The sequence below is a fragment of the Ascidia mentula genome, chromosome 3 (genome assembly GCF_947561715.1).
Source record: "Ascidia mentula chromosome 3, kaAscMent1.1, whole genome shotgun sequence".
In the NCBI taxonomy this organism is placed as follows: Eukaryota; Metazoa; Chordata; class Ascidiacea; order Phlebobranchia; family Ascidiidae; genus Ascidia; species Ascidia mentula.
Window position 1 is genome coordinate 2,320,959 of NC_138568.1, and position 23,135 is coordinate 2,344,093.

At 37.7% G+C, this 23,135-nt stretch overlaps 4 protein-coding genes across 6 annotated transcripts; 2 read left to right on the forward strand and 2 right to left on the reverse strand.

Annotated features, from left to right (window-relative positions):
• The first annotated feature begins 141 nt into the window (after positions 1–141).
• Positions 142–3,830, forward strand: LOC145893988 (poly(ADP-ribose) glycohydrolase-like). Of its 2 annotated transcripts, XM_082982416.1 has the most exons (14): positions 142–316; positions 523–754; positions 869–981; positions 1,090–1,203; positions 1,353–1,553; positions 1,679–1,846; positions 1,913–2,073; positions 2,207–2,295; positions 2,360–2,496; positions 2,729–2,876; positions 3,013–3,151; positions 3,229–3,377; positions 3,497–3,625; positions 3,688–3,830. In XM_082982416.1, exons 1-14 carry the CDS (start codon positions 164–166, stop codon positions 3,828–3,830), a joined length of 2,076 nt encoding a protein of 691 aa, XP_082838542.1. In that variant the 5' UTR covers positions 142–163. The 2 variants fall into 2 exon arrangements, with proteins under 2 accessions (XP_082838542.1, XP_082838541.1); XM_082982415.1 differs by having other exon boundaries at positions 523–981.
• A 198-nt stretch (positions 3,831–4,028) lies between these two features.
• LOC145893989 (dnaJ homolog subfamily C member 9-like) lies at positions 4,029–5,198 on the reverse strand. 2 transcript variants are annotated; one of them, XM_082982419.1, is made up of 5 exons: positions 4,971–5,198; positions 4,705–4,845; positions 4,482–4,639; positions 4,254–4,402; positions 4,029–4,190 (listed from the first exon to the last, which is right to left on the reverse strand). In XM_082982419.1, exons 1-5 carry the CDS (start codon positions 5,145–5,147, stop codon positions 4,033–4,035), a joined length of 783 nt encoding a protein of 260 aa, XP_082838545.1. In that variant the 5' UTR covers positions 5,148–5,198; the 3' UTR covers positions 4,029–4,032. The 2 variants fall into 2 exon arrangements, with proteins under 2 accessions (XP_082838545.1, XP_082838544.1); XM_082982418.1 differs by having other exon boundaries at positions 4,029–4,402.
• A 648-nt stretch (positions 5,199–5,846) lies between these two features.
• LOC145894279 (calcium uniporter protein, mitochondrial-like) lies at positions 5,847–12,688 on the forward strand. Its single transcript, XM_082982815.1, has 8 exons — positions 5,847–6,048; positions 6,151–6,199; positions 6,354–6,524; positions 6,674–6,778; positions 7,084–7,244; positions 7,537–7,740; positions 10,114–10,199; positions 10,902–12,688. The coding sequence occupies exons 1-8, from the start codon at positions 5,863–5,865 to the stop codon at positions 11,029–11,031; spliced, it is 1,092 nt and encodes a 363-aa protein (XP_082838941.1). The 5' UTR covers positions 5,847–5,862; the 3' UTR covers positions 11,032–12,688.
• Positions 12,689–13,874: 1,186 nt separating this feature from the next.
• On the reverse strand, positions 13,875–22,006 carry LOC145894811 (cytochrome P450 2J4-like). The gene is made up of 13 exons (XM_082983459.1): positions 21,800–22,006; positions 20,678–20,843; positions 20,128–20,234; positions 19,656–19,718; positions 19,310–19,450; positions 18,920–19,000; positions 18,683–18,815; positions 17,738–17,853; positions 17,312–17,392; positions 16,729–16,830; positions 15,742–15,880; positions 15,208–15,334; positions 13,875–14,862 (listed from the first exon to the last, which is right to left on the reverse strand). Exons 1-13 carry the CDS (start codon positions 21,959–21,961, stop codon positions 14,757–14,759), a joined length of 1,524 nt encoding a protein of 507 aa, XP_082839585.1. The 5' UTR covers positions 21,962–22,006; the 3' UTR covers positions 13,875–14,756.
• Positions 22,007–23,135: the final 1,129 nt, after the last annotated feature.

Here is a 23,135-nt window from a genome sequence, read left to right on the forward strand (position 1 = left end):
TTCATTATAAAAATATTGCTAAACCCAACAAGCTAAAAGAAAAAAAAACATACCAGATACAATGTGCATGCAATACAATGAACCTTCTGGAGTTCTCTTGTATGATTTTCAAGTTTAATAACTTATACTTTTGCCAGACAAACTATAGTTTTGTGAGTTGGTCATGTTTACATCTCCACCTAAGAAGAAGAAGCTTAAACAGATAACCATAACTGACCTGCTCAAAAAACAACAACCCTCTGTCAATAGTAGGAACACAAGCGTTGCAAGGCTACAGCAGAAACGCATAGCATTGAAGAAGTTTCAGACAAAAACAGTAAACACTCTTTATTCATATTGTGTATTGTCTGTAAATTTTTTGTTACATTTTATTTTTGCTAATAAATGGGGATAGACTACTCTGCTAATCCAATTACTTAAATTTGTTTGTTGATTTAAAATTGACACAAATTGCAACAAAGGCATGTATGACAACTAAGCCATTGTATTGCAACTTATTTTTGAGCACTTTGTCTTTAACAGTCCACAGCTGATGCCTGCACTGTTCCTGAAAACAAATGCCAAGAGAGTAGTGAAATGAGCCAAGATTCTTCAGATAATTTGTTAGTTGCAGACAATGCAACATTAAGTGTTGAACACCATGAAACAGCAAGTGTTGATGAAAGCCTGAATTCAAATGCTTCTTGTGTTGGCAACCCAGCAGTGCTTGATGAAAAAAATTCTTTCGACTGGTTCGATTGTGAGGACCAATCAGGTTGTTTTAAAATACTATTTATAAATTTCTACAAAGTTATTGTTTTTAACATATTAATACTCTTTAATTTGTTTTTAATGTTTGCCAAGATATTAATTTTCTGTTCCTCATTAGGGATACGCGACAAAACAATACATGAAAGCAATGCTACATCTTCCAATCAAATTCACAGTGAATCGTCAAACACAGAGTCAACAGCAGATGGAACTGGGAATACTCCATCAGATGTAAATAAATGACTGTGATGTTCGTTTATTGTTTAACCAGCTTTAATATTTGTTCTTGCAGAACTTAAATGTGTCGTTATTTCGTTGTGTACAAACGTTTATATTTAGAAAATCTGTGATCCGACGGTCAAGTGGTTGGGAATTCCATACAATGATCTGAGCAGGACTTATCCTTCTTTGGGGGTGCTGCAGAGTTCAACAGATCATCATGTTCTTTTTGAGGTAAAAAAACATTCCCAACACAGTCTGCTTATTGCTGATGGAGCTATTTAAGCTCTGCCTATACCTTGGCATAATGAAAATAATACCAGGCTAATTTCAAACTATGCCCTAAAAATAAAAAAAATGGTAAATATACTGAGGTTTTTTAGGGGAGATTCAATGGAGTTTTTCCACCTGAGCCGTTTGACCATCCTTATAGTGATAGATGGGATGCTCACCATGTCAGATTGCCGAGCTCTCCAAAAAATCAGTATCCTGTTGATACTCCCAGTGAAAAAAGGCTCAAACACCGTTGGGAAATTATTGAGTCTTGTTTACTGATGAATATGAACAGCTCTATTGATATTGAAGTAGGTACTGGACACCCTTTATTATCATTTTCTGTGGTATTCATGTCAGGTGTTACCAACAAAAATTGATGCATGTATAATAATGTGTATGCTCTAAGTTCTAATGATGTTCTCAACTTGAACAGGAATCTATTTTGGTTTACAACACTCGATATTCTAACCAGTGGTCGTTCCGCAGTCTCCACACTTTTTTTACTGACTTTGTTGACACGGATTTTAGGAAAAAGTTTTTTGAAACAACCCTTCCTAAGATGGTTGAGCTTGCTCTTCAAATTCCTACACTTTTTCCAAAGGTTTACTCAACACAATCAACACTTAGGAGTTTAAACCATTAACTTGACCATACTAATTTTGTTTAGCCAATTCCCTTGCTTCGTCAGCATTATAATTGTCGTGTGACAATGACTCAACAGCAAGTTGCCTGTTTGTTGTGCAATGCCTTTTTCTGTACTTATCCAAGGCGTAATTCCAGACACAAAGATGCAGAGTATGCAAATTTTCCTTTGATCAACTTTAACAGGTAATTTTTTGGAGAATTGCAATTCGAATTACAGGCTTCAACAGACGTAACTTAATCAATGTAAACTTGTGATGATCAAAGCTACATTAAATCTTTTGGCATGTATTGTACAATGATTCCTAAATATTTCCAGCATTTTGCAAGGCGGAAGTCGGCGAGAAGAAGCAAACTTACAAAAAATAAGAACTCTGTTGCACTATTTTGAACGAGTGACTGACAATAGTAAGAAATATTGTTGTCACTTAGTGCAATTGATAAAATCTCAAACATTGCTTTGCATTTTCAGTGCCTACCGGGACAATTACATACGAACGAAGGGTAATAAACAAAGGGTTTCCACTGTGGAATCAAAGTCCATGCACTTTAGGCAAGCTTCATATCCGATGTGATGGAATGATCGAGGATGCAGAAGGTTTACTGCAAGTAAGTCATATTATATGTTACATACTTTGTGAAGTTAATTATTCAAGCTTTCAACACTGAATTGCAACTGAGGTATCAGTGATCTACAATGTGCAAAATACTTACCAAAGCATAACATAGTTTTTCAAACAAATCAATTTGAAAGTTTTCCATGCAATCTGAACATGTGTTCTAAAAAAATTTTTTTGAAAATCCTTTGTTTTGAATGCAAATAAATTTGTCAAAATATTAGATGGATTTCGCAAATAAATTCATTGGTGGAGGTGTTTTGCACACTGGTCTTGTCCAAGAAGAAATTCGATTTTGTATCTGTCCAGAACTTATCGCATCCATGCTTTTCATGGAAAAAATGAATGATAATGAATGCATTATAATCACAGGTAAATGCAGGTTATGTGTTTGTGATGAGATTAATTTTCATTGATTATAATTTACATGATGGCATTTGTTTTCTTTGCCTCAAAGCTCAAACTTTCAATCATTTTCAACTTGTACAAAAAATATTTTGTTGCACAGGAGCTGAAAGGTATAGTCAGTACAGTGGATACGCAGAGACATACAAATGGATAGGAAATTATAAAGATACTACAAATCGGGATAACTGGGGCAGACGTAAAACACAGATATTAGCCGTGGATGCCACAAGACATCGAAGGTACTACGCCTTTTAATTAATGAAAACTGTATAATCATTATGATATTTCTCCATGTAATTAACATTCATTCTTGCAGGTCATCTGATCAGTACGCAGCAGGGTCTTTGAAACGGGAATTGAACAAGGCTTACTGTGGCTTTTGTCTGGAAGATCCCGATTGTGCTTCAGCGGTTGCTACTGGCAACTGGGGTTGTGGAGCATTTGGTGGCAACCCAATTTTGAAAAGTACTATATGGTTTGATAAAGCTCCAGTATTAGGCTATATTAGTTTTACGAGCTTATTAGAAATAGTCATTGTGTTCAAGGTGTGGTGAAACAAAACATAGGTTGTTTTGTGTTTTAAGGTTTAATACAATTGATGGCGGCTGCAGCAGCGGGAAGAGAAATTTGCTATTTTACTTTCGAGGACAAAAAACTTATGCATGAAATTTATGACCTTTATTCATATATTATCAATAAAAGTTTAACAATCAGTAAGTATCAATGGTGTGTTGACAACAGAGAGGAAGTCCAAATGTATCTTTGTTGGTTTTAGGTGACCTTTGGTGTACCATATTCAACTACCACCGGGAAATTGTCCAAAATACTAAAAAGAAATTAAGTTCGAACGAAACTCTTGCATCTTATTTGAAAAGAAGACACGCGGAGTATGACCAGTCAACTGATGAATCTTTATAGCACAAAGAGAATAAAATTTTAAATTTATTGTCGTGTTTCATAATTATAAACAGTGACATAACAGTGCAGAATTCTAGAACGAAAAAACGTTTCACTAAAGCATTTGTGTCTTGCTTTTCTGCTTAGTAACCTCCAGTGGCCCAAGATAAGATCTTGAACTATTTCATTTTTACTCCCTTTCAAGAACATCCACAAACTCGCGTCACTTATTGCCCTTTCTTCCTCTGCGAGCAGCAGGGGTCTTTCTTGACTTTGTTGGTTTTGCATACTTGGCTTCCAGATCATCAAAAAAACTTCCCATCTGCTTTTCTCTGTCTGATTTTCTTTGCAAGATTAACTGCGTCAAATCACTGTTTTCACCTGTGGAAAGTAAAAATTCTGTTAAAAATGTTTTAAAATAAATGTAAATAAATTGCCAAATACCAATTCCAAGTTCTTTCATTGTTGCTTTCACCTCTGAAGCTTCTTTTTCATATTTCCTTTTTCTCCTGTTTCTTTTAGCTTTGGTCTCTTTTGCAAATTTATCAAAAGCTGGAATTTCTTTTGCACTGATGGCATCTTGCAGAATTTTTCTGTAAATAAGTTTTAAACACAAATTTTGAGGGCTATGTTTGATAAACAAACAAACGAGTTATTGTATTCATACTGTACCGGAATCTTTCCTCATCTTCAATCTTGGCACAAATCTGATTTTCGAAAATCAGATCCATGTCACCTTCGCATTCTACATAAATGGATTTTAGGTCCGTTGCTTCCTCATCGGAAAACTTATACTCCTCTTCAAACTTTTTCAAATCTTCGACAGTGATCTGAAAATATTGTTACCTTAAAACACCCAAATTTATAGATGCCAACACATGGATGTGGTCTTTACATGAAACATTGTTTTCCAGTACTGCGTCCAATTCTTGAGGTTTTCTTCATTTATTTCACCACTTTCATCAACTGTCCCTTCTCTGTCATAAACATCCCTGCTATCTTTATCAAGTAAAATTTTGGAGGCTTTGGACACAGTCTACAAAGTGCAACATAGGCGTTTTTTTGTTACACTTGCATACGCAACTGCTTATTTACTTTTTTGTAGCCACACGCAGGTTCTAAATAACTAAATACAATTTATTGTGAATAATCAAATGGTACCTGAAACTTTTTTGTGGCATTTTCTTGGTCATTCTTGCATCGATCTGGATGCACTTGAAGTGAAAGTTTTCTGTACGCTCGTTTTATTTCACCTTCCTTCGCATTTCTATTGATGGATAACAAATCATACAAGTTCCGGGTTTTGAAAAAGTTTTCACAATCATCTAAAAGACCCATCTTTCCTGTTGTATCGATCGAAAAGGTCAATTTGTAAATACCCCTGTTGACTGGGACGGGGAAATTTGTTGTTGGCGGGAGCAGACTCGCTCATGCATGTTAAAATAACCTTTTTTATTCTATGATTCTATCAATTAAACTGTTATTCTTTATTTTTTTAGTTTTTTTGCCAATGCACGTCTCTTTAATTGTCTGATACATTCATCGAATTTAAAAGCTTATTTTTCAAAGAAAAAACACCTACACAAGAAGTTGGAAATTATGAGCATAACCTTGACCACTGTATTGTTAAGCCATTCCCAGTAGTACTCTGCTTTTACGACATTTCTTGACTATGCAAAAGTATTACAATTTATGTTTCGTAAAAATACTGGGTTCAGTTTTTTTGTGAAATGGGAAAATTGACCTTTAGCGCCACCATGCGACCGTGCTAAACATAATAAATAACCACACACTGACGCTGTTAATAAACCGCTGTGTGTTCTCCAATTTACGCCTTTTTTAAGTTTCTTGTCTTCAGTCTTGAATGCTTTCTGTCAGACAAGTAAATGTGTGATTTCAAAAGGTTATGGTATAGCATAGCGTTCACTCTCAGAATAGTCAGTGTGTGATAAAGGCATACGTTCATTTTGTTGTTGTACAAGCTTTATATTTGTTTAAACCTATGTTTAACTACTCTTAATGCGTTGTTTTATTAGGTATTGTTTAGAAAAGAATGCCGAAGTCTGCAGCTCTGTTTCGATTTGTTTTTATCAAAGCATTGCCTGTCTCAGCAATGCGTGGGCAAAATGCCCTCCTTGCCCCTTTAAAAATGGAGATTTTGGGATATAGCAGATGCCTTACAACTTTTAACAACCATTTTCACAAAAGTACTTACAAATCCTTACCATCCCTACAAGTTGTAAGTGCCATTTTTAATTTTTGTATAGGCCTATATAAAGTATTCATTTTTGTTTACCTTAAAATGAGTCAGTTGCTAATTTTTTTGTCTTCTATTTTTTAGAAATGCAGTGCTTGTCGTGTGAGGAAATTTGGCACAGACTCCAGTGAAGGTTGTAAATTGATTTCCACTACAAACAATAAAATCAGCTTGCCAACCAGTTTAATAATGTAGCTGGTATTGTTTTTTCCTACAAAAACTTTCCAAGAATTTCATAATCTTACATTTTAGCGGAACCAACTTTTTAACAATATGTCATTTAACAGATGTGAAATTCACCTTCAGTCGTGGCTTACCAGTCATTAGTGTGCCGCTACCTTCTCGCAAAGAAATGTGCAAGTTTACACTTAGGCCAGTTGCAACAACTGTGGCAGATTTTTTGACTGACCTCAAAAACGAGGATAAAGGGGTTGATAGGGCTGTAATATTTACCGCAGGTAGGCAACCTTAAAGACATGAGAAAAGTGTTCTTTTTTGTTAGTTTTATTAAAAAAGAGAAAGCAGCTTGCATTGTAAATGTAAAATCATAATATGTTCCTGGTTTTATTTATTTTTGAGGTTGACACCTTATCAAATCCTCTTTTAGATGGAAGCAGGGTGGCAGGCTGCACAAGAATTGAGCATTTGCTGCAAGATCCATTTGTTCTTCATGTTAACGAGATAGCTTACAATGTTCAACCTCCAGAAATTGGTAAGTGCCTCAATACTGCTGATATGTTTGTTTGAATTGAGGAATAAAATGTTTTCATGTTAGTCTTTAATTTTGCCAGTTAATAATTTCAGTGAACCGACAAATTAAAGTGTGAAGGTGTATGCCACTTAGCCTATGGATGAACATTTATGTAAAGCAAAGTAGCACCAATGTATTTGTGCATATTATGAAGTTAAGAACATATAGTTAATATCAAGTAACACAGTTTAATTTTTAGTTACTTTTATATGAAGTATATGTATGTGTGTGATGTATACATGTGATATGTTTTGTTATATTTGCAGAACAAGCCTCAGAGGAAGCAAGTGCTAATTTAGATCAGACCAAAATCCTAGTTGCCCAACTCTATGGCCAACTCAACATAGAGGAACACCAACTAAAAAGGCAACAAGCCTTAGTGGAGAGACTTGATGAACTCAAAGCAGAAATTCTCCCCTTAGAACAGGTTTGCAAAATCAATACTAATGAGTCATAGTGAACTCATAATCTTCATTAAAGAATAGTTATCCAGTGTGTTTCACGGTGTTTTTTAGTCCATAATCATTATTTTTGTGTTTTAAGAAATGTAGAGTTATAATAAAATGTGTGGGTTTGCCCAAATAAATGTTTTACAATATTATGCCAGGAAGTCATTGTTAAAGTTATAGTTCTGCAAAACTTTATTCAATGTGTATGTAAGAAGTGTTTCGGAAAAACAACCCGTCCATAACAAGCTGAAAACCTTCCATATTTTTTAGAACAAAGTTCGACTTGCAAGCAAGGCCCAGTGGAGAACACATTTATTAATGTGGGGTGGGTTGGCATTAATGGGCACCCAGTTTGGATTACTTGCACGTCTCACCTGGTGGGAATATTCCTGGGATATTATGGAGCCTGTGACCTACTTCATAACATATGGCACAGCTATCATTATGTATGGGTACTTTCTTCTTACACAAAAGGTAAGACATCCGGTTGTTGTTTTTATTGCTGTTAAACCGTAAACCGTTGCAGAGGCAATAAAAGATGCCAGTAGCTTGGTTTGGGACGCTCACATTTGATTTAAGTGTTTTAGTTGGTAAACAGAAACATTTTCAACTACATCAAAAAAAACATTTGATAAACCGCAAAGAAATTTTATATTAATTGTAATGTTCTTAACTTGGTAACTAACTTTCATGCAAGCTAATCAGCAATTACAATTAATATCTCAAATGTTTTAAGAAAATTAATCGTGACACTAATGGTAGTAAATAATTTATGAGAAACCAATAATTTGGCCAAAGTGCAACATTTGTTCTTCGGTGCTTGAAGTCTGTGCCACTGTTGTGCTTGTGACTTATTGATTATTGGTCATGAAATTGGTTTCAGTTAAAGAGTGCATTGTGCTGTTTTGAACAGCCCTCTGGGAGATGGTTGTTAAACTAACCTGATAACTATATTGTTGTGATTCACAAAACCACAGTGTTAGTGAGATGACAGTCGACTGCTGTTGAACCACCATTATTTGACCATAGTAAAAACACATCAGCTTTGAATTGTAATTGTGAACATTAATTTAATTTTAACCATGACAATCATAAGTTGTCTTTAAACAAGTAAATTATTACCTTAATCAGGGGGGCAGCAACCCCTGGCCCACAAGGTGATTGTTTGCGGCATGCTGAGAGATTTACAAGTCCATATTCCAATACCCTTCCATGTTTCTTTGAAATATTACATGTTTTACACATGCTAAAATGTTAGCCAAGAGAGTCATTGTTATGTTTTTAAGTCAATTTTTGGAATTTGTAACTAGTACTGACCTCAGACCTATACTGTAAAGCTACATGCATTTCCATAGTTGTTACATGGTTACGCACGTACATTAAAGAGGCCTGTATAGATCTCATGGGAATTCAGAGGTAATCAGTTTTCAGTATGTGATTATCACATGTTCTATACACAGACTTTAAGTAAGGTTAGTAAACAGATATGATTGAGTGATGTGTAGTGGGTTTGTCTCGGCTAGGAACAATGTACATGAAGTGCTTAAAGTTGTATGGTCTGACTGAACCGGAAACAAGCCAGAAGGTCACATTTCTGTTCTTGGGAATTAATGCATGTTGGCATTGCAACACAGTTTACTGTCGCAACAAGTTGCACACAGGTGTAAAAATGTGCCTTTTAATTTCACAAGATCAAGAAAAGATTGTCCTTTATGTCATCAATAAAGAATTAGAAAAGTAATGATTTTTAGTATTTTGACCCAACTAAAATCCTTATTTCAAGCATATTAAGGTTAACTGGTTTGTAGAATTATATATATAGCTACAACGACCTTTCTACCAGAACATGATGTGTCGCACAGTTCAGTTTCAGCAAAGTAAGTTGAGTCACTTAACCTTTTACTGCAAAGTCCAGGTAGCGTAGCAGCAAATCGTACAGCTCAGTGGCAGAACCAATTGACAAGTGTGATTAATCACGCTCAAGCATGCCGGCATTTTATCATATAGAGGCGTTCACATTTGCCTTCCGCTCTGTAATTCGTCAGTAATGCAACGTTACCAACAAGATGTGTACGTCTCTTCCAAGACCAGTCTTTTTGTTACATCTCCAGCTTGACAGATTTGATTTACGACGTGAAATTAAGCTCACGGTCTATGAAGCATGTAGTATGGTTCCACGTTGAAAATATGTGAACTCATGATACTTTGGGAATAAAAATCACAAGGAAACAATCCAAACTGTACCAATTCCATGCGCTAAGTGGCATTGGAATGTTAAAAAACTTTCATTTTGCATTTCTTGCCTTAAATTGTAATTCAGATTTGACGACCTGGTAGTGGTACCGTTTGTGACAACACAGCAACACGATGCCAGCTCTCATTAATCTAGTTAATTATCTACAGCCAATATTGTATAAGTGTAAACATTGTTTGTTTATATTTTTATATAGGTTCTGAATCGACCCGTTTGTAATGTTTTGCCATCGATTCAACTTCTAAATGCAACGCTTCGTTTTCTTTTTAAACCCTTATTAAAGTCGCTATCGTTCTCAGACATTCCCAAACGTAGCGCAAGATCATTTCGTGTTTGGCTCTAATCACAATATTCAGTGAAAGTGGTGTTTTGGTTTAAATTAGCAGGCCGGACGCACCAGATGCGTATCTGGGTTCCACCATTTAAAGGTCGCAAACAAAAACTCAATAACCGCAGAGAGAGAGCGATTGACGTAATTAGTAAATGGGGGGAAAATCCTCGTGACTTTTACCACGCGTCGTACGTCACTTCATTTACTTGCCGGCCGATTGCAGTAAATTGATCGTAACCCAGTTTCGTTTTCTTCTCCACAGGAATACATTTACCCCGATGCCAGAGACAGACAGTACATGCGCTTCTTCTACAGACAAGCCGAACGAACCAAGTTCGACGTAAACAAGTAAGTATACATGTGTGTATGATATATAGGTAACAATGAAAATGTTTTTACCTCACAAAATCAAAACCTGACCAGCAACACTTCTTTCGCGTGATCTTCAAATATTACTATAATTAAACGTTATTATTGAATTCTATAGAATAAGTGATACCGACGATGCCGAATTATAGGGGAAATAAATATATCGAAACAACAGTAAAGACAAGTGACTTACGTTTGCTCTTATATAACCTGTATAGTTCTATGATATATACGAATAGAACGTGGGTTTTGTTTTCAAATCCGTGTTTTTGATCGATTCAATCAACTTCAACTTCAACCCCTTGTTTTGGGGATTTTTGTCCAATTCTACACCCCGAGAATATTATTAAACCATGTTTGGCATTTTCTCCATTCTGGGATTGCCATGCGACGGGATTTCCCCTGACATGGCAGCAATTTTCGTGTTCAAATTTATGTTAGTGAGAATTTTAAATAAAAGGACATAAATGTCCTGAGTGAATGTGGTACATTTTGTCACATGACTACCTGACTAAGTGTCGTCCATCAGCAGAACCTACCAGCTGTTAAAGCTGCGTTAAAACATAGGAAAAGGTTTAAAAACCAAAACAGGCGCACCAAATGTGGCACTTCCGTCGTTTGTTTTCACTTCCTTCAACGCGAAAGAATGGATACAGACTCACCGGTCTGATTGTGTTGCAGGTATAACCAGCTGTGCCAAGAAATCTGCCAAACAGAGCAGGATCTAAAAAGGCTGCGCGATCCTCTACAGTTAAACCTACCCGCTGAACCGATAAAAATTGAATTCGACCCCGAAGGAGAAAAGCCATGAGTTTGTGACGTCACGTTAGTGGGTTTGAAAATTTGCATATCTCGTCAACTGTTATGCAAAATATTGTGGGTCGTCAACTTGTTGCGGACCGGCATGATCAATACAACCGCATTTTGTTTAGGATGTTTTAGAGTATTTTATATGATGTATATGCGTGCAAGTGATAGTGTGTTTTAATTTTTTTGGTGTATTAGGGTTAATGTCCACAACAAGTTCGTTGGATTGGGGATTTTGAAACGTGCCGTCGAGTTCCATAATTTAAAATAATTTTGATCGGTAAATTTTATTCCACGAAGTAAAAGTGCACTAAAATGGTTTATACAAATCTCTTTTCATGTCATTGCGAGTTTTAATCGCCTTGCACTGCTTGTAGACAGTAACACCTACTCACATATTATTATGACTAAATTGCAATTGAACAGAAATATAGGTTTTAAATTATCGTTCTATGTACATCTATTAACCGATGTGAAACCAGTTTATGATGATGAGGTTTGCGTAATCCTAACACTTCTAATAGTAGCGTAGATGCAACCCCCTAACTAAGCAACTATTCACAATGACACAAAGCCATGTCATGGTGCGTTCAAATTATCAGGGAGTATATGATACCACAACGTGCTTTTGGTTTCCTTATCCAGAATTAACACATTTACCTGCTTGAATTGATTTTATGTGGATTCGTTTTATCAAACGCCTCTCGCAAGTTTTACAAACATAGTTTTGCCCAAAATGTCAACGGTTTTCCTCGGAATGCGAGTATTTTCGCGAAAGACGCGCTATTCGTATTCATGCCTCAAACGCCACGTGTTGGAGGAATTATTTTTCTAATAAGATTTTCACGTGAAGCGCTTTTACCGCTTGTTCACCCGCAAAGTATGTGTTTTGCGTTTTTTTATTCAAAAGCCAACAATTTTGTCAAACCTTTAATCGTATTTCACCTATTACAATTACCATCACAAAAAAACGTCAACGTCCGTCTCATAATTTCCTCACTGTGCACCTCTGTAACAACCCAAGCAAGTGATCACCACTTACTTAACAATAAAAAGCACCAACTAAAACCACACTCTCAAATCCGTATTCCATGCATAGATGATGTTCATCACCGAGCACAAATTGCGACCCTTTCCGTTTTTTAATCACTCGAACTAGACGATTTTTTGATGGTGTAAGACTTTGTCTGCGTTTTGGCAACGAATTTTACAAGATAACTTCTCGACTGGTGTCAACAAGCAAAAAATAGGATGTCGTCTCGTCCAAAACTGCACTTATACTGATGTGTTTTTATGAATGCACGTATTTTTGTACGGGATTATATTTTACTTGGGAGAATCGCTTTTCAAAATCGATGAAAAGAACGTTTACAAGGAAATGCACGATATCACCCCTAAGCAACGCCGTAGCTGTGTGATGTGTAGCTCTGGTAGAAGTAGTAGCTTGATGGTTGCAGCTCCCACTGTATTGCTCAGCCAGTAATTACGTTGTATCGGCTCACTAAGATGCCGATATCTCCTTATATCAATTTGCACCGCTCAATTTTTCACAAATAATCCGCTTTGCTTTTTGTTTGCGGCTTTTGTTGCTCATGCATGTGACGTCACAAAGCGGCCCATTGTATCTTCGCTTGGAATACAAAAACGAATTGATTATCTTTTGTGGCTTATGCAGACTTGCACCGTCTCATTTGCGTTTTTATTGGATCGCCACGTTGTCAAGTGACCGGATTTATAGGAAAGCTATATGACCTGATCGATCTTAGTGGTTTTAAACACGGCTCTTAACATTTTGTTCTGTGACCCTATAATAAAACCATACATTTCTATGCGACCCATGGAGGGTGGGCGCCTACAAGTCAATGTTAATGAAACAATACTCGCGTTATTTATCATAAACCGTAAGTATTGTTGTTTCGCAACACCAAAATTTGATTTGGCGACACCCAGTGGTGCCACAAGGCATAGTTTGGCAAGCGCTGTTCTGTGCCAGTGACATTCAAAAGTACACAGGCAATTGAATGAGTTCTTAATGAGGCAAAAACACACGGAAATAAACGTATTTTAGAGGAAAAAAGAGTTTCTTAGCAGGAAACTCCAATCCAGCTCGGCAGATGCGATTGGGTAGAACAACATAGATTCCTAATTATTTTTCTCCAATTTAACTCCTGGCAGCCATTTCCCCCGTGTTTTGGCATGTAAATTTACAAGATTCCTGCAAAAGCAAAGAGAGGTTTTGAAATACATACCCGAACGAAATTGTATCAAACTTAACAACACTGCAGCGAAGCAAAGAAATATAATGTAAAAATAACTGTTGGTTTTGCCAAAACATAACTGTCCAAAAACTACACAGCGTGTACAGGGCGTCGATTTTTTATTGCGTGTCGAACATCTTGAGCAAAATTGTGGTGCGTGTCGAATAGTAAAAATGTCGTATCTGGTAACTAACGCACGAGAACGACCATATTTCGATTACATGATTCTTGTACTTACATAAGTTTAGAATACACGTTGAAATAACGACAAAACAATACGCTGCGTATAGTTAAAAGTTTGCAAATTTCTTGCATATAAAAATTACACTCCAAGGAAAGTCAGATTTACCACCGGTTGGGAACCATTGGGTTGATCGAGACCATCTGCGAATGAACTAAACATTCACTGTACTGAAAATACAACTGATCTTACTTATATATGCTACAGGTACGGGGTATAACGAAAAAGGCGCCGTCGGTAGTTTTTGACAGAAATATGATTATAGGTCTGACAGACTATACGTTATGAAGCAAAAATTGGGACTTCTTCATACATTTCTGTCCAAAAGCACAAAGTGTTTGCGGGCTGAGCCGGCGGTTTTATTCAGAACACGCAAACACTCTCGGTTACACAAAGAGAAAAACCTATAAAGAACACGAAAATAAGTATGTGGTCAAAATAAGTTTTACTGAAACTAATTTCACTGTCACTGATGGAATCAAGTTTGGTTGAGAAACAAGAAGTTAGCGCTTGTCGAGGGATTTCTGTCGCACTTTGGGGAGTTCCTGAATCGTTTTAAGAGAAAAATTAGCATCAGAAAACAAATTTTTAAATGTTTATGTGAAACTGTTCGCAGTGTGATTGTTGGATGACGTCACTGTTGCCGAAAGACGATGGAGTAAAGAACGTGGAGATGATTTTTAAATACAAAAATCGTGCCTTCTTATATTTACAATAAAAATAAAAAGAAATTGAGCAAAAAAGCAAATTTAAAAAAGTTTGTTCCTGCCGTAAAACATGTTTTGAAATTGTGATTTGCACAAATATGCACAGCTGAAGAAATTAACTTAAACGTACATTGAGGAACAAGGTTTTGAAGGAGGCATTTTTACCTGCAGTATTTTGAGGTTGGGGGAAGCCTGGTTTATCAATAGGTTAGTAACGAAAGAACCAGAAATGGTGTTGGAAGTATTTATACAATACACAGAAGAAGCCAAACGCAGCTGTGTAAGCGAATCCTCTTTTACTGTTGGGTTTAAAAACCCTTGCTGGGCTTAACAATAGCAAGTATGTTATAAAATTACACTTTGCAAATACACGATTATGAGGGCTTCGAATCTCATCGTATGTTTACAACATGTTCAGTGCGCGTCCAATCTCCATCGACGATATAGAAAAAAAAATTTCAGCAGAACAAATTCCAACACCACACTGATAAATGTACGCTTCTCTGTCACGTGGAAAAACCATTCAAGCGTTTAGCACCGACTCTTTGTACTTCATGATTGATCTCTGACGTGAAAACCTCTCACGAACCATAATGTTGTACTTGGGAGGTGTGAGAAACAATCCGGACCTGCAGGGAACACATTTTGTTGGTCAAAACCAATTATGATTAACAGTTGGACTTATAGATTCGAAATAACAGTCAATGATGTTTCCAAAAACGTTGTGAGTGGTCTAACGGCCAAACTCTTGACATTGCATGGAAAATTAGCTCTTTAGAATGATAATAACCCACTTTCTATCAAATGTAAGTTTATTTAAAAACAAGTCCACAAATAACATATCAGTCGTTAGTCTTGGAAGAGGAAAGTAGGCTCATAAAGTTATACTAAGAATCAAGTCAGTCTTCTGCACAATATTGTTGAGATTTCGTCTGGCGCTTCGCCAACACATGCAGGCAAAGCATTTAACGAACCTGCTACAGTCTTCTGGTAACTGCCCGTTCACTGTAGGTGGTTTTAAGTGGAATCTTTGCAGGATGGTTACAACGTACAGGAACATCTCCATTTTGGCAATGGGTTCGCCGAAACAGTGTCTGACACCTGAATAAACGACGGCACGATTTAAATTCTAAATACTGAGCTAAATTTGTCAGGATATACAGTAGGACCGAGCTCTTTTTCAACCGCCAACCTATTTTGTCGATGTTAGCGCTGCTTTGCCCAGTACATAAAATCTAATTTCGTTCATGATATATGAGATCTGCATGAGATTTAAAGATTGCACTGACCAACCAGTACAAAAGAAAGCTCAAAAAATACAGAATGTTTCCACAGAATCCAGGGATGATGGTAAAAAAGGGTCTTATCCTAACGATTGAACTTACATGAAAAAATGACCAATTGTGTTTTCGTATACTATTTGGGGTTTCTTAAGTGATTAAAATCACAGTTTCTCATAACTACTTGGGACACACCAGCTGTTGAATTCTGCACTGATGGAATCTTACCTAGGGAGAACGGGGTAAGATAGGGCGAGGCTTTGAAAGTTCCGTTGTGCAGAAACCTCTCCGGTTTAAACACGTTGGGTTGGTCGAATAATTTCGGGTCGTGATGAACTGCCCAGAAGTTCGTGATCACCTGTGTGTCCTGTGACGCAACAATGGGTTTACAATCCTCTGTATGATGTTTGTATTTAACCGAGGCCGCCGGTCGCAAAAATACGGGACTTTATGAGACATGAATGCAGTGAGTGTATTAAGAATGACTTCACCATATGTCTATATATTAAACTTAGGCCACTTATATTTTATATTACACTAATCAGTAATGGATGAATACAAAATTAGCCAGGACAAAATGAGATGGCAAACTACGGTTCCCTTTTCTAAGACGATGTCTATTGAAAATTGGTCCTAGTATATCACGAACTGGCCCTTTGTTAACCTATGAAGCCGGTACGTCTGCAACATACAGCTACAGGTTTATGTAGATCCGGTTACATGTTCCCTTCTGTATTATTCTCATTATACCAAAGGTAACATGCGGCAGTTAGTGGTAAAACGTCAACACTCAGTGACACCAACTAAAGGAAGCAAATATTTTATTACACGAGAAGCACATGATATTGGTCTTACATTGCAAACTGCAAATATTTGCATAACATCTGTATTATAGTCCTACATTGTAGAGTAAATATTATTTATGTTATGTCAGTCTTGATGTTTAATAAATGTGTATGAAGTAAACCATAATGTGCATAATGATGTGCCTTCCCTCGCAATGTTTTCTATATTGAACTTCAGTTTTATGGTGAAAAAGTGTATGTTGTCAAAGTGTTTTAATTCTAAACGCGTTTTAACTGTTGCTGTTGCTGCCAAGCATATTATTTTTGTAATAATCTGTCCTTCTGGCACAATTATACGCTGACTTATATTCACCGAGCTATTACAGCTATAGGCTTGCTCAGGGTACATAAAAAATAAAATGGTGCAAACCTTCGGTATAAAGTAACCGTTGAGCGTGGTATCGATGATGGCTCTGTGGGCCAAAGACTGTGGGCCTGGAGTCCGAAGCCTCATTACCTCGTGAAAGAAAGCCTGAACATTTGTCGGTCGTTACAGTGGTGAAATGTTACTAGATATGTTATGTGCCTGATGTGATTAAACGTAACAGTTATGTTGTTGCGGTTACGCCCGTGGTTCCCGAACTGTGCGTTGCGATGCCCCTGTGTTTGAAAGGGAGTAATGATTTAAATAAAAAAAAATTCGGGAGGCAAATAACAAACTTAATCTGCGAGTGAAGAATTTTAAATCTAGAAACAAATCGCCTGATTTGACAGATTTATAATTAATTGCGTCGAAAGTGCGACGCACGCGAAGTAGTTTAAGAACCATTAGGTTTACGCCATTCGAATATATGAAAACTGAAAATTAGTTTGACCATCAGGCATCATGATGAATACTAAACTATTCTTTCTTCCGGTGAAAAAACAACAAATATAAAATAAAAAGGTGTGCATTTGTTGTTTTTTCACCAGGAGAACGAATGGTTTCATTCAAAATTTCTTTTATTTTTTACCCTGGTGTAATGCATATCCTCGTAGTGAGACCATTTTGCCCTCCCGTCCGGTCCAATAATCTGGTCGATTTCTTTCTGTATCTGAAAACGATAGATACGTCCCTATGTTATTCTCTATAACTTTTTGTATACAGAAGTATTTGCATGCAAGGTACGAAACAACAATCATACAAATAGCTCTGTGGATGTTTTGCTTAGATAAGCATATTTAACCTGAATGTGCAGCATCAGCTTTGGAGCTGCCAAAGGTGTAGGAACGGTTTTAAGTTAAGTTAGTTAAGTTTTAAGTTAAAACTGCAGAACTTTTGATGTGCTGGTTTCTGTTAAGAAATCTCACACGTACAGGTTCGTATGGCAAAGCCGTCGTACCATTGTGCAGTTTACTTAAGCCTAAGATTTCCGCCTTATCGCAGTGTGAAAGCTCACCTTCTTTTGACAAGCCGGTCTGTTTACAAGAAAGACGAACACCCAACTTAGTGACGACACGGTTGTGTCAGTTCCGCCGAAGAACAGATCCCTCGTGTAACCCAAGAACTCCCTGTCTGAAAAACAAAACAACAATATTTAATCCCTTTAAAAAAAACAGTAGCTTTTACTAAAGGATCAGCCTGGCTTTTGATCGGGAATTTATATTTCGCCCCATGGGCATCTTTAGTTCCTGGTGTGATTACTTTTTTATTGCGGGGCCTATGCATCTGCAGTTTTGGTTACATTCCAATTTTTCAATTTTTGAAGTCAGTATTTACTCACAACATTTGAAATGTAAAACCTTAACCACATTTCCCAATTTAACTCAAATTGGGGTTAACGACGGCGCAATAGTCACGCTTGACTTGGGTTACGATCTAATGAATCAGTTAGATTTAAAATTGTTTACGCTTGACCGAAGCTTGTGAGATCTGGAGGGGAAGCCATTGGTTTGAGGGTCATCCTTTTCAAAGGGGTTGTTTACCTTTCTTAAAGCTTCCCACACCTTTCAGGTTCCCTGCTTTAAGCATTCGCGTTTTTAAGGCCTGGATCTTCCTAATGATGGGCCCCGGACCATATTTCAAGGAATTTCAAAGTCACCAAATATTTCAGTGGCCAATTCATATCATGATATTGTAATGCGATGAATGCTCGGTTTACTTCGTGTTACACGAAAATGTGACAAATTTGTAGTTTGATAAGGCCTTCAGAGTCTCATAGGCTAGAGGTATGGCTACACAGAGAGCCCAAAGATTTGACCACATCGGCAACAACATGTGAATTGCCACATATGAAAATACTGACACATTTAACAGGTCTGTCACGACCAATGTCAACAAAGATACCACACCAATAAAATGTGATGCGAAACGAGTCCTCTTTTCAGAATAGAAAAGTCTGTACCTGTGAAAGTGGTATTTGGGTCGTCCTTGTGTTTAATCATTTCTTGTATGAAGTGGTCAGCAAAGTCCCGGATGTCGTTCGGGTCAAAGTTTTTCTTGTGTCTGGCGATAAGGGGGCGAAGAAACTCGTACACCTAAAAAAAAACCAAAAATCTCGAAAAACTGAAGAAAACAGCCGTTGCCATGGCTTCTTGTATGCTTCTTTAACGGTCAATGGAGCGTTTTTCGACGTGCTCACCTTTTCACGAGCTGCGTTTAAGTCTTTTGTGGCATTGGCGAAGTGGGGCAGGAACCGGAGGTACGGAGCGTATACCAGGGTCTGCGGACATTGAAAACTTTAAACTCAAAACTTAAACCTTTTTTTTCTGAATAAGGGAGCGAAAAATACAATTTCCAACCAAAATTCGTTTGACGTAATAACCGCGATTTTGGTCGCCAGACGAGCAATGTATGGGTCAGGCCGGTTATAAACTAAAGTCCACGCTAGTTATAAATAAAAATCAGTCTTAGGATAAGCGATTTGTTGGTTATTGCACTTTCACTCAGCGTTCAAAAATATTCTAAGAGGGAGGGGGTGGGTGATCTCCCCATTCGCCCCCTCCTAGATCAGCTCCTGATCTTAACTTACCACAAACGTATGGGAGTTTTTTGTGAACCAATCCACCAGAGGGCGGGCGCCACTCTGGAATTCTCCTTCGTAATCGAACGGTATCCGGTCACTGAAGCATAGACGACACACAATGTTGGAGGCCGAATGTATGATCAACTCCTGAAATGTCAGAAAAGTATAGCTGCCAGGTTTACCAAGTGTTTTAAGCGTTAAAATACTTATTATTTTTCGGGGTTAATACATTGACTGCAGTGGGTTTGGCCCCAACATTATTCAAACTTTGATTCAAAAATAAAAAATATGTACAACTTTGCATTGATTTTTTTTAACTATTCAAACGGTGTCAATAAAAGTAACGTCTTACGTAAAGCGGAAAGGCTTTTCCTTTTTTGGATTGGAGCACATGGCACATACTGAGGGCTTCTTCCTGCATAAAAATATAGCATATACCATTCTAATGTTGTCCCCACAAAAACATCGATTCGGTGAAAATGCGCTTTTGTGTTCCTATAATATTTTAGGCCTCGTGTTTAAAAGCTTCGGCATCGAAACGCATGACGTCATTTTTGTAAACACTCTAAATCCACGGATTTTTCCTGGATTCCTTTTAGTTGTCGTAACAAGTGTAAGCCTGTGCCATCACGTGCTATGTAATGTAAAATTTGATGCTCTTTAAATTGCCACTAAACGCGTTGCAGTGAAGTGTAACCACTGACGTCACATCACGCAGATTCGTAGATAATGTGGCTTCGATTCAAATGTGTGAATCCGAACCCGAAATATCTCCGTTTTTTAAACCACCGACCCGGGAAACGACTCAACAACTCGGTACCGACCTGCACCCAGCTCTCCATAACTTGCCCTGTGGATCCGAGCTTACGGAAGACGGCGTGTCCAAACTTCCTGTTGACTTTCCACTGCGGTCCGTCTGTGCCCGCGACTCCTACGTGAATGTATAGAGTAAGAAATCCGGATTAAGAGTAAGAAATCCGGAAGAGGAAGGTGCCAGCCAGCGGTTAATTATGGGTGGAATATGGAATTGTTCGCTTTGTTTCCCGATTTGAAAGGAACGAATTGCTCATTTTAAATTAGGTTGAACTGTCGATCAGTAAATCCATATTTTACGAATGGTACCCAATTTGCCACAGCTATTACAAATTTCCAAGGATGTTGCTCGCTTCATTACTATGAGCGGGCGGAATACATTCATCAAACGAGAACATAGTAGGACAAACGACTTACGATTTGATAGAAACGATATTGACAAAACCCACCTAAGTTTGCCTTTTACATTTACGTGCGGCTTACATTCGAGGGCGGCTTACGGTACGCGAAACAACTCTGCCACTGCTATAAATACAATGAAAACTGTCTATGGAATCGTACCCAGTTGTTCGGTAAATGCTTGGAACATGATGGAGTTTGGTCGCCCAGAGAATTCAGTTCCCTGTTTCACGAGTGCTTGGTGGAACGACTCGGGCGAACTGAGGATCACAGTGAGCTTGTCGAAAATCTTCACGCCCATAATCGGTCCGTACTTATTTGCCATGTCCTGCGAAAACACAAATGAAATCAGATATTCTGCCTTTTCCGTGCCAGAACGGCATTCTACCCGAACTTAACATTTATTCGATTTATAATTTCGAAAATAGCGCGCGGTTCTTTACACATTTTTGAAACCGTCATAAAGGTGAAGGTTTTTGAGATAGCGAAATTTGCGGCCGCCAAAGCTCGCAATATATTGAATAATTGACAGCAATTTTAATGGAAAACTCCAAGTTGTTTTGTTTTCTTTACTTTTTATATCTTGTTGTTTTTCATTAATATCGCATTTATTCATCAAAAAAGTGACGTCACAAAGTTTAAATTTTGCTCAGGGTTTGCTTCGTTATGTTGACATGAGCGAACCTGACCCGGTGAAATCACTTAGTCACGTGATTCCCAATATAGCAACAATAAAATACAAGAAAACTATTTTAGAATTGGACAAATGCCGGATTACGAAAAAACCCTGGTCATCCACTGACGTAGGCAGCGGACGATTCACGGGTTTGCGTCGCCGTCAACATTGGGATTAAGGAGAAAGTCGTTGTGACACATAATATTAAAAGGGACAAAGAAATAACAACAAGACTTGTGATCTGATCGTGAATTCGTTGTTGTTTTGCATTTGTTTTCGCAAGAATTTCGAACAAATATTTGATACTGGGACTTCAGGTAGCCTAGGTGATACGTTGTACTACATACGAGTGATTAAGGGCAAATATTGGGGATAAATTTGTTTGTCCAATTTGCAAAACTCGCACGCCTTTGTGTCCAACACTGTTTAAATCAAATGAAAAACAACCTAGCGCAAATCATGTTAGTATTGTGAGTATAAATTCCCTTATTTAACTGAAGTCCTTTGACATAAATATATATGCAATCGATTAGTCGTTGCGTACGGAACAATTGTATAGTATTACTTATATTAAACACAGTATGATATTTATAGCAAGTGTGACTTACCATCAAATCCAATTCTGGCCTGGAGGTGAGTTTGTAGGCCGAACCCACTATCGGGATCCCCAGGGGCCCCGGCGGGAAGTTTTTTGGGCGCCACAACCACTTGTAGATGACGTAGACGATGAGAAGGACGAATGCAAGAGGAAGGGAAATACCCTCCAACATTTTGTTGTCGGCGAAACTTGTTAACAACCTTAACTTGCTGTAAACAAATCTGTAAAAAAGTAAGTACAAGAAACGTTGCTTTTCGACATGGAATTCCTCATCATATTCAACAGTTGATTTCTAACCGTATTACTCCGAAAAAACAAACAAACAAAAACCTTGCATTGGTCTTACTGCAATAAAAACCTAAATGTTTGCTGATAATTTTCCACACTTAAAACTGTAGAAAATTATCTGTTGCAAAAGTGTGGTCCCAAAGGCAGACACTTCAGGTAGAAGTCTCACTTTTGATCAACCAAGCCTTGCGACCCTTCTTTTTGACCGGAGAAAATAATTGCGCGCACTTCACCGACACACAATTCGACTCCCAGCCTTTTTCTCTTGCTTTTACGTCACAGCTTTAACCTGTCCATTCGTTTTGATCATTAATCCTGTGTGTCTGGCTGAGCATAGGTATAGAACTTTCAACCACATGATGTGCGCGTGTCTCGCCACTATAAGCGCCGGTGTGGAAGAATGTAAACACAATTTTTAAGTTTTTAACATCGCAGGTTGCGTTAGTCACATCACGACATCCGCGTTGTCTTGTCCCCAGTGCTTTCTAAACCGAATTCATGTTGCATCCGTCTGCGACAGCACGGAAAAATCCCCGGACTTCATTCTCAACACAAACTCACAGAAATCGCGTTCAAATCACTTTCTGTTGCACATCACGCCACTACACTGCTACACGGCAAATTAGAACACACGCGTGACAACTTTTTTCCCTGCAAAGGACATCGGTACAATACAAGAAGTACCCCAACCTTTCCCCCGACCGGAAACCTTTTTATAAACAAAGTTTGTGATGCAACGTGTGGGCGATCAACCAATGCAGTTTGTGGAAAGCTCTATGCTACATACTGGAAAAAAACATGCTTCACCCACGGATAAATGACATATAGCCCGACTTTACGTACATATGGTGAAACACAGTTGCAAAACTACTCTAGCAGTTCTGTTTGTAAAACTACCTTAAAGTTCATACGAATGTAAACTACTTGTGGACGTTGCTTGATAGAGTTACAAGTTGTATGGCCGCTTTTTATTTCAGCAAAATCAGCACTGAAATATTTCGACATCCCGTTGTGCCAACGTGTTTCTGTAATAACTTTTACCATTCTGACAATAAACC

Excerpts from the sequence above, each read along its gene's own strand:
- LOC145893988 (XM_082982415.1), top strand. The coding sequence starts at position 164 with ATGTTTACATCTCCACCTAAGAAGAAGAAGCTTAAACAGATAACCATA. Across the intron at positions 982-1,089 it reads CTGGGAATACTCCATCAGAT|AAAATCTGTGATCCGACGGT; the intron begins GTAAATAAATGA and ends GTTTATATTTAG. Across the intron at positions 1,554-1,678 it reads ACAGCTCTATTGATATTGAA|GAATCTATTTTGGTTTACAA; the intron begins GTAGGTACTGGA and ends CAACTTGAACAG.
- LOC145893989 (XM_082982418.1), bottom strand. The coding sequence starts at position 5,147 with ATGGGTCTTTTAGATGATTGTGAAAACTTTTTCAAAACCCGGAACTTG. Across the intron at positions 4,640-4,704 it reads ACTGGAAAACAATGTTTCAT|ATCACTGTCGAAGATTTGAA; the intron begins GTAAAGACCACA and ends CAATATTTTCAG. Across the intron at positions 4,403-4,481 it reads GAAGATGAGGAAAGATTCCG|AAAAATTCTGCAAGATGCCA; the intron begins GTACAGTATGAA and ends ACTTATTTACAG.
- LOC145894279 (XM_082982815.1), top strand. The coding sequence starts at position 5,863 with ATGCCGAAGTCTGCAGCTCTGTTTCGATTTGTTTTTATCAAAGCATTG. Across the intron at positions 6,049-6,150 it reads CCTTACCATCCCTACAAGTT|AAATGCAGTGCTTGTCGTGT; the intron begins GTAAGTGCCATT and ends TCTATTTTTTAG. Across the intron at positions 10,200-10,901 it reads ACCAAGTTCGACGTAAACAA|GTATAACCAGCTGTGCCAAG; the intron begins GTAAGTATACAT and ends ATTGTGTTGCAG.
- LOC145894811 (XM_082983459.1), bottom strand. The coding sequence starts at position 21,961 with ATGTTGGAGGGTATTTCCCTTCCTCTTGCATTCGTCCTTCTCATCGTC. Across the intron at positions 20,235-20,677 it reads AGCATTTACCGAACAACTGG|GAGTCGCGGGCACAGACGGA; the intron begins GTACGATTCCAT and ends ACATTCACGTAG. Across the intron at positions 19,719-20,127 it reads TTATGGAGAGCTGGGTGCAG|GAAGAAGCCCTCAGTATGTG; the intron begins GTCGGTACCGAG and ends ATTTTTATGCAG.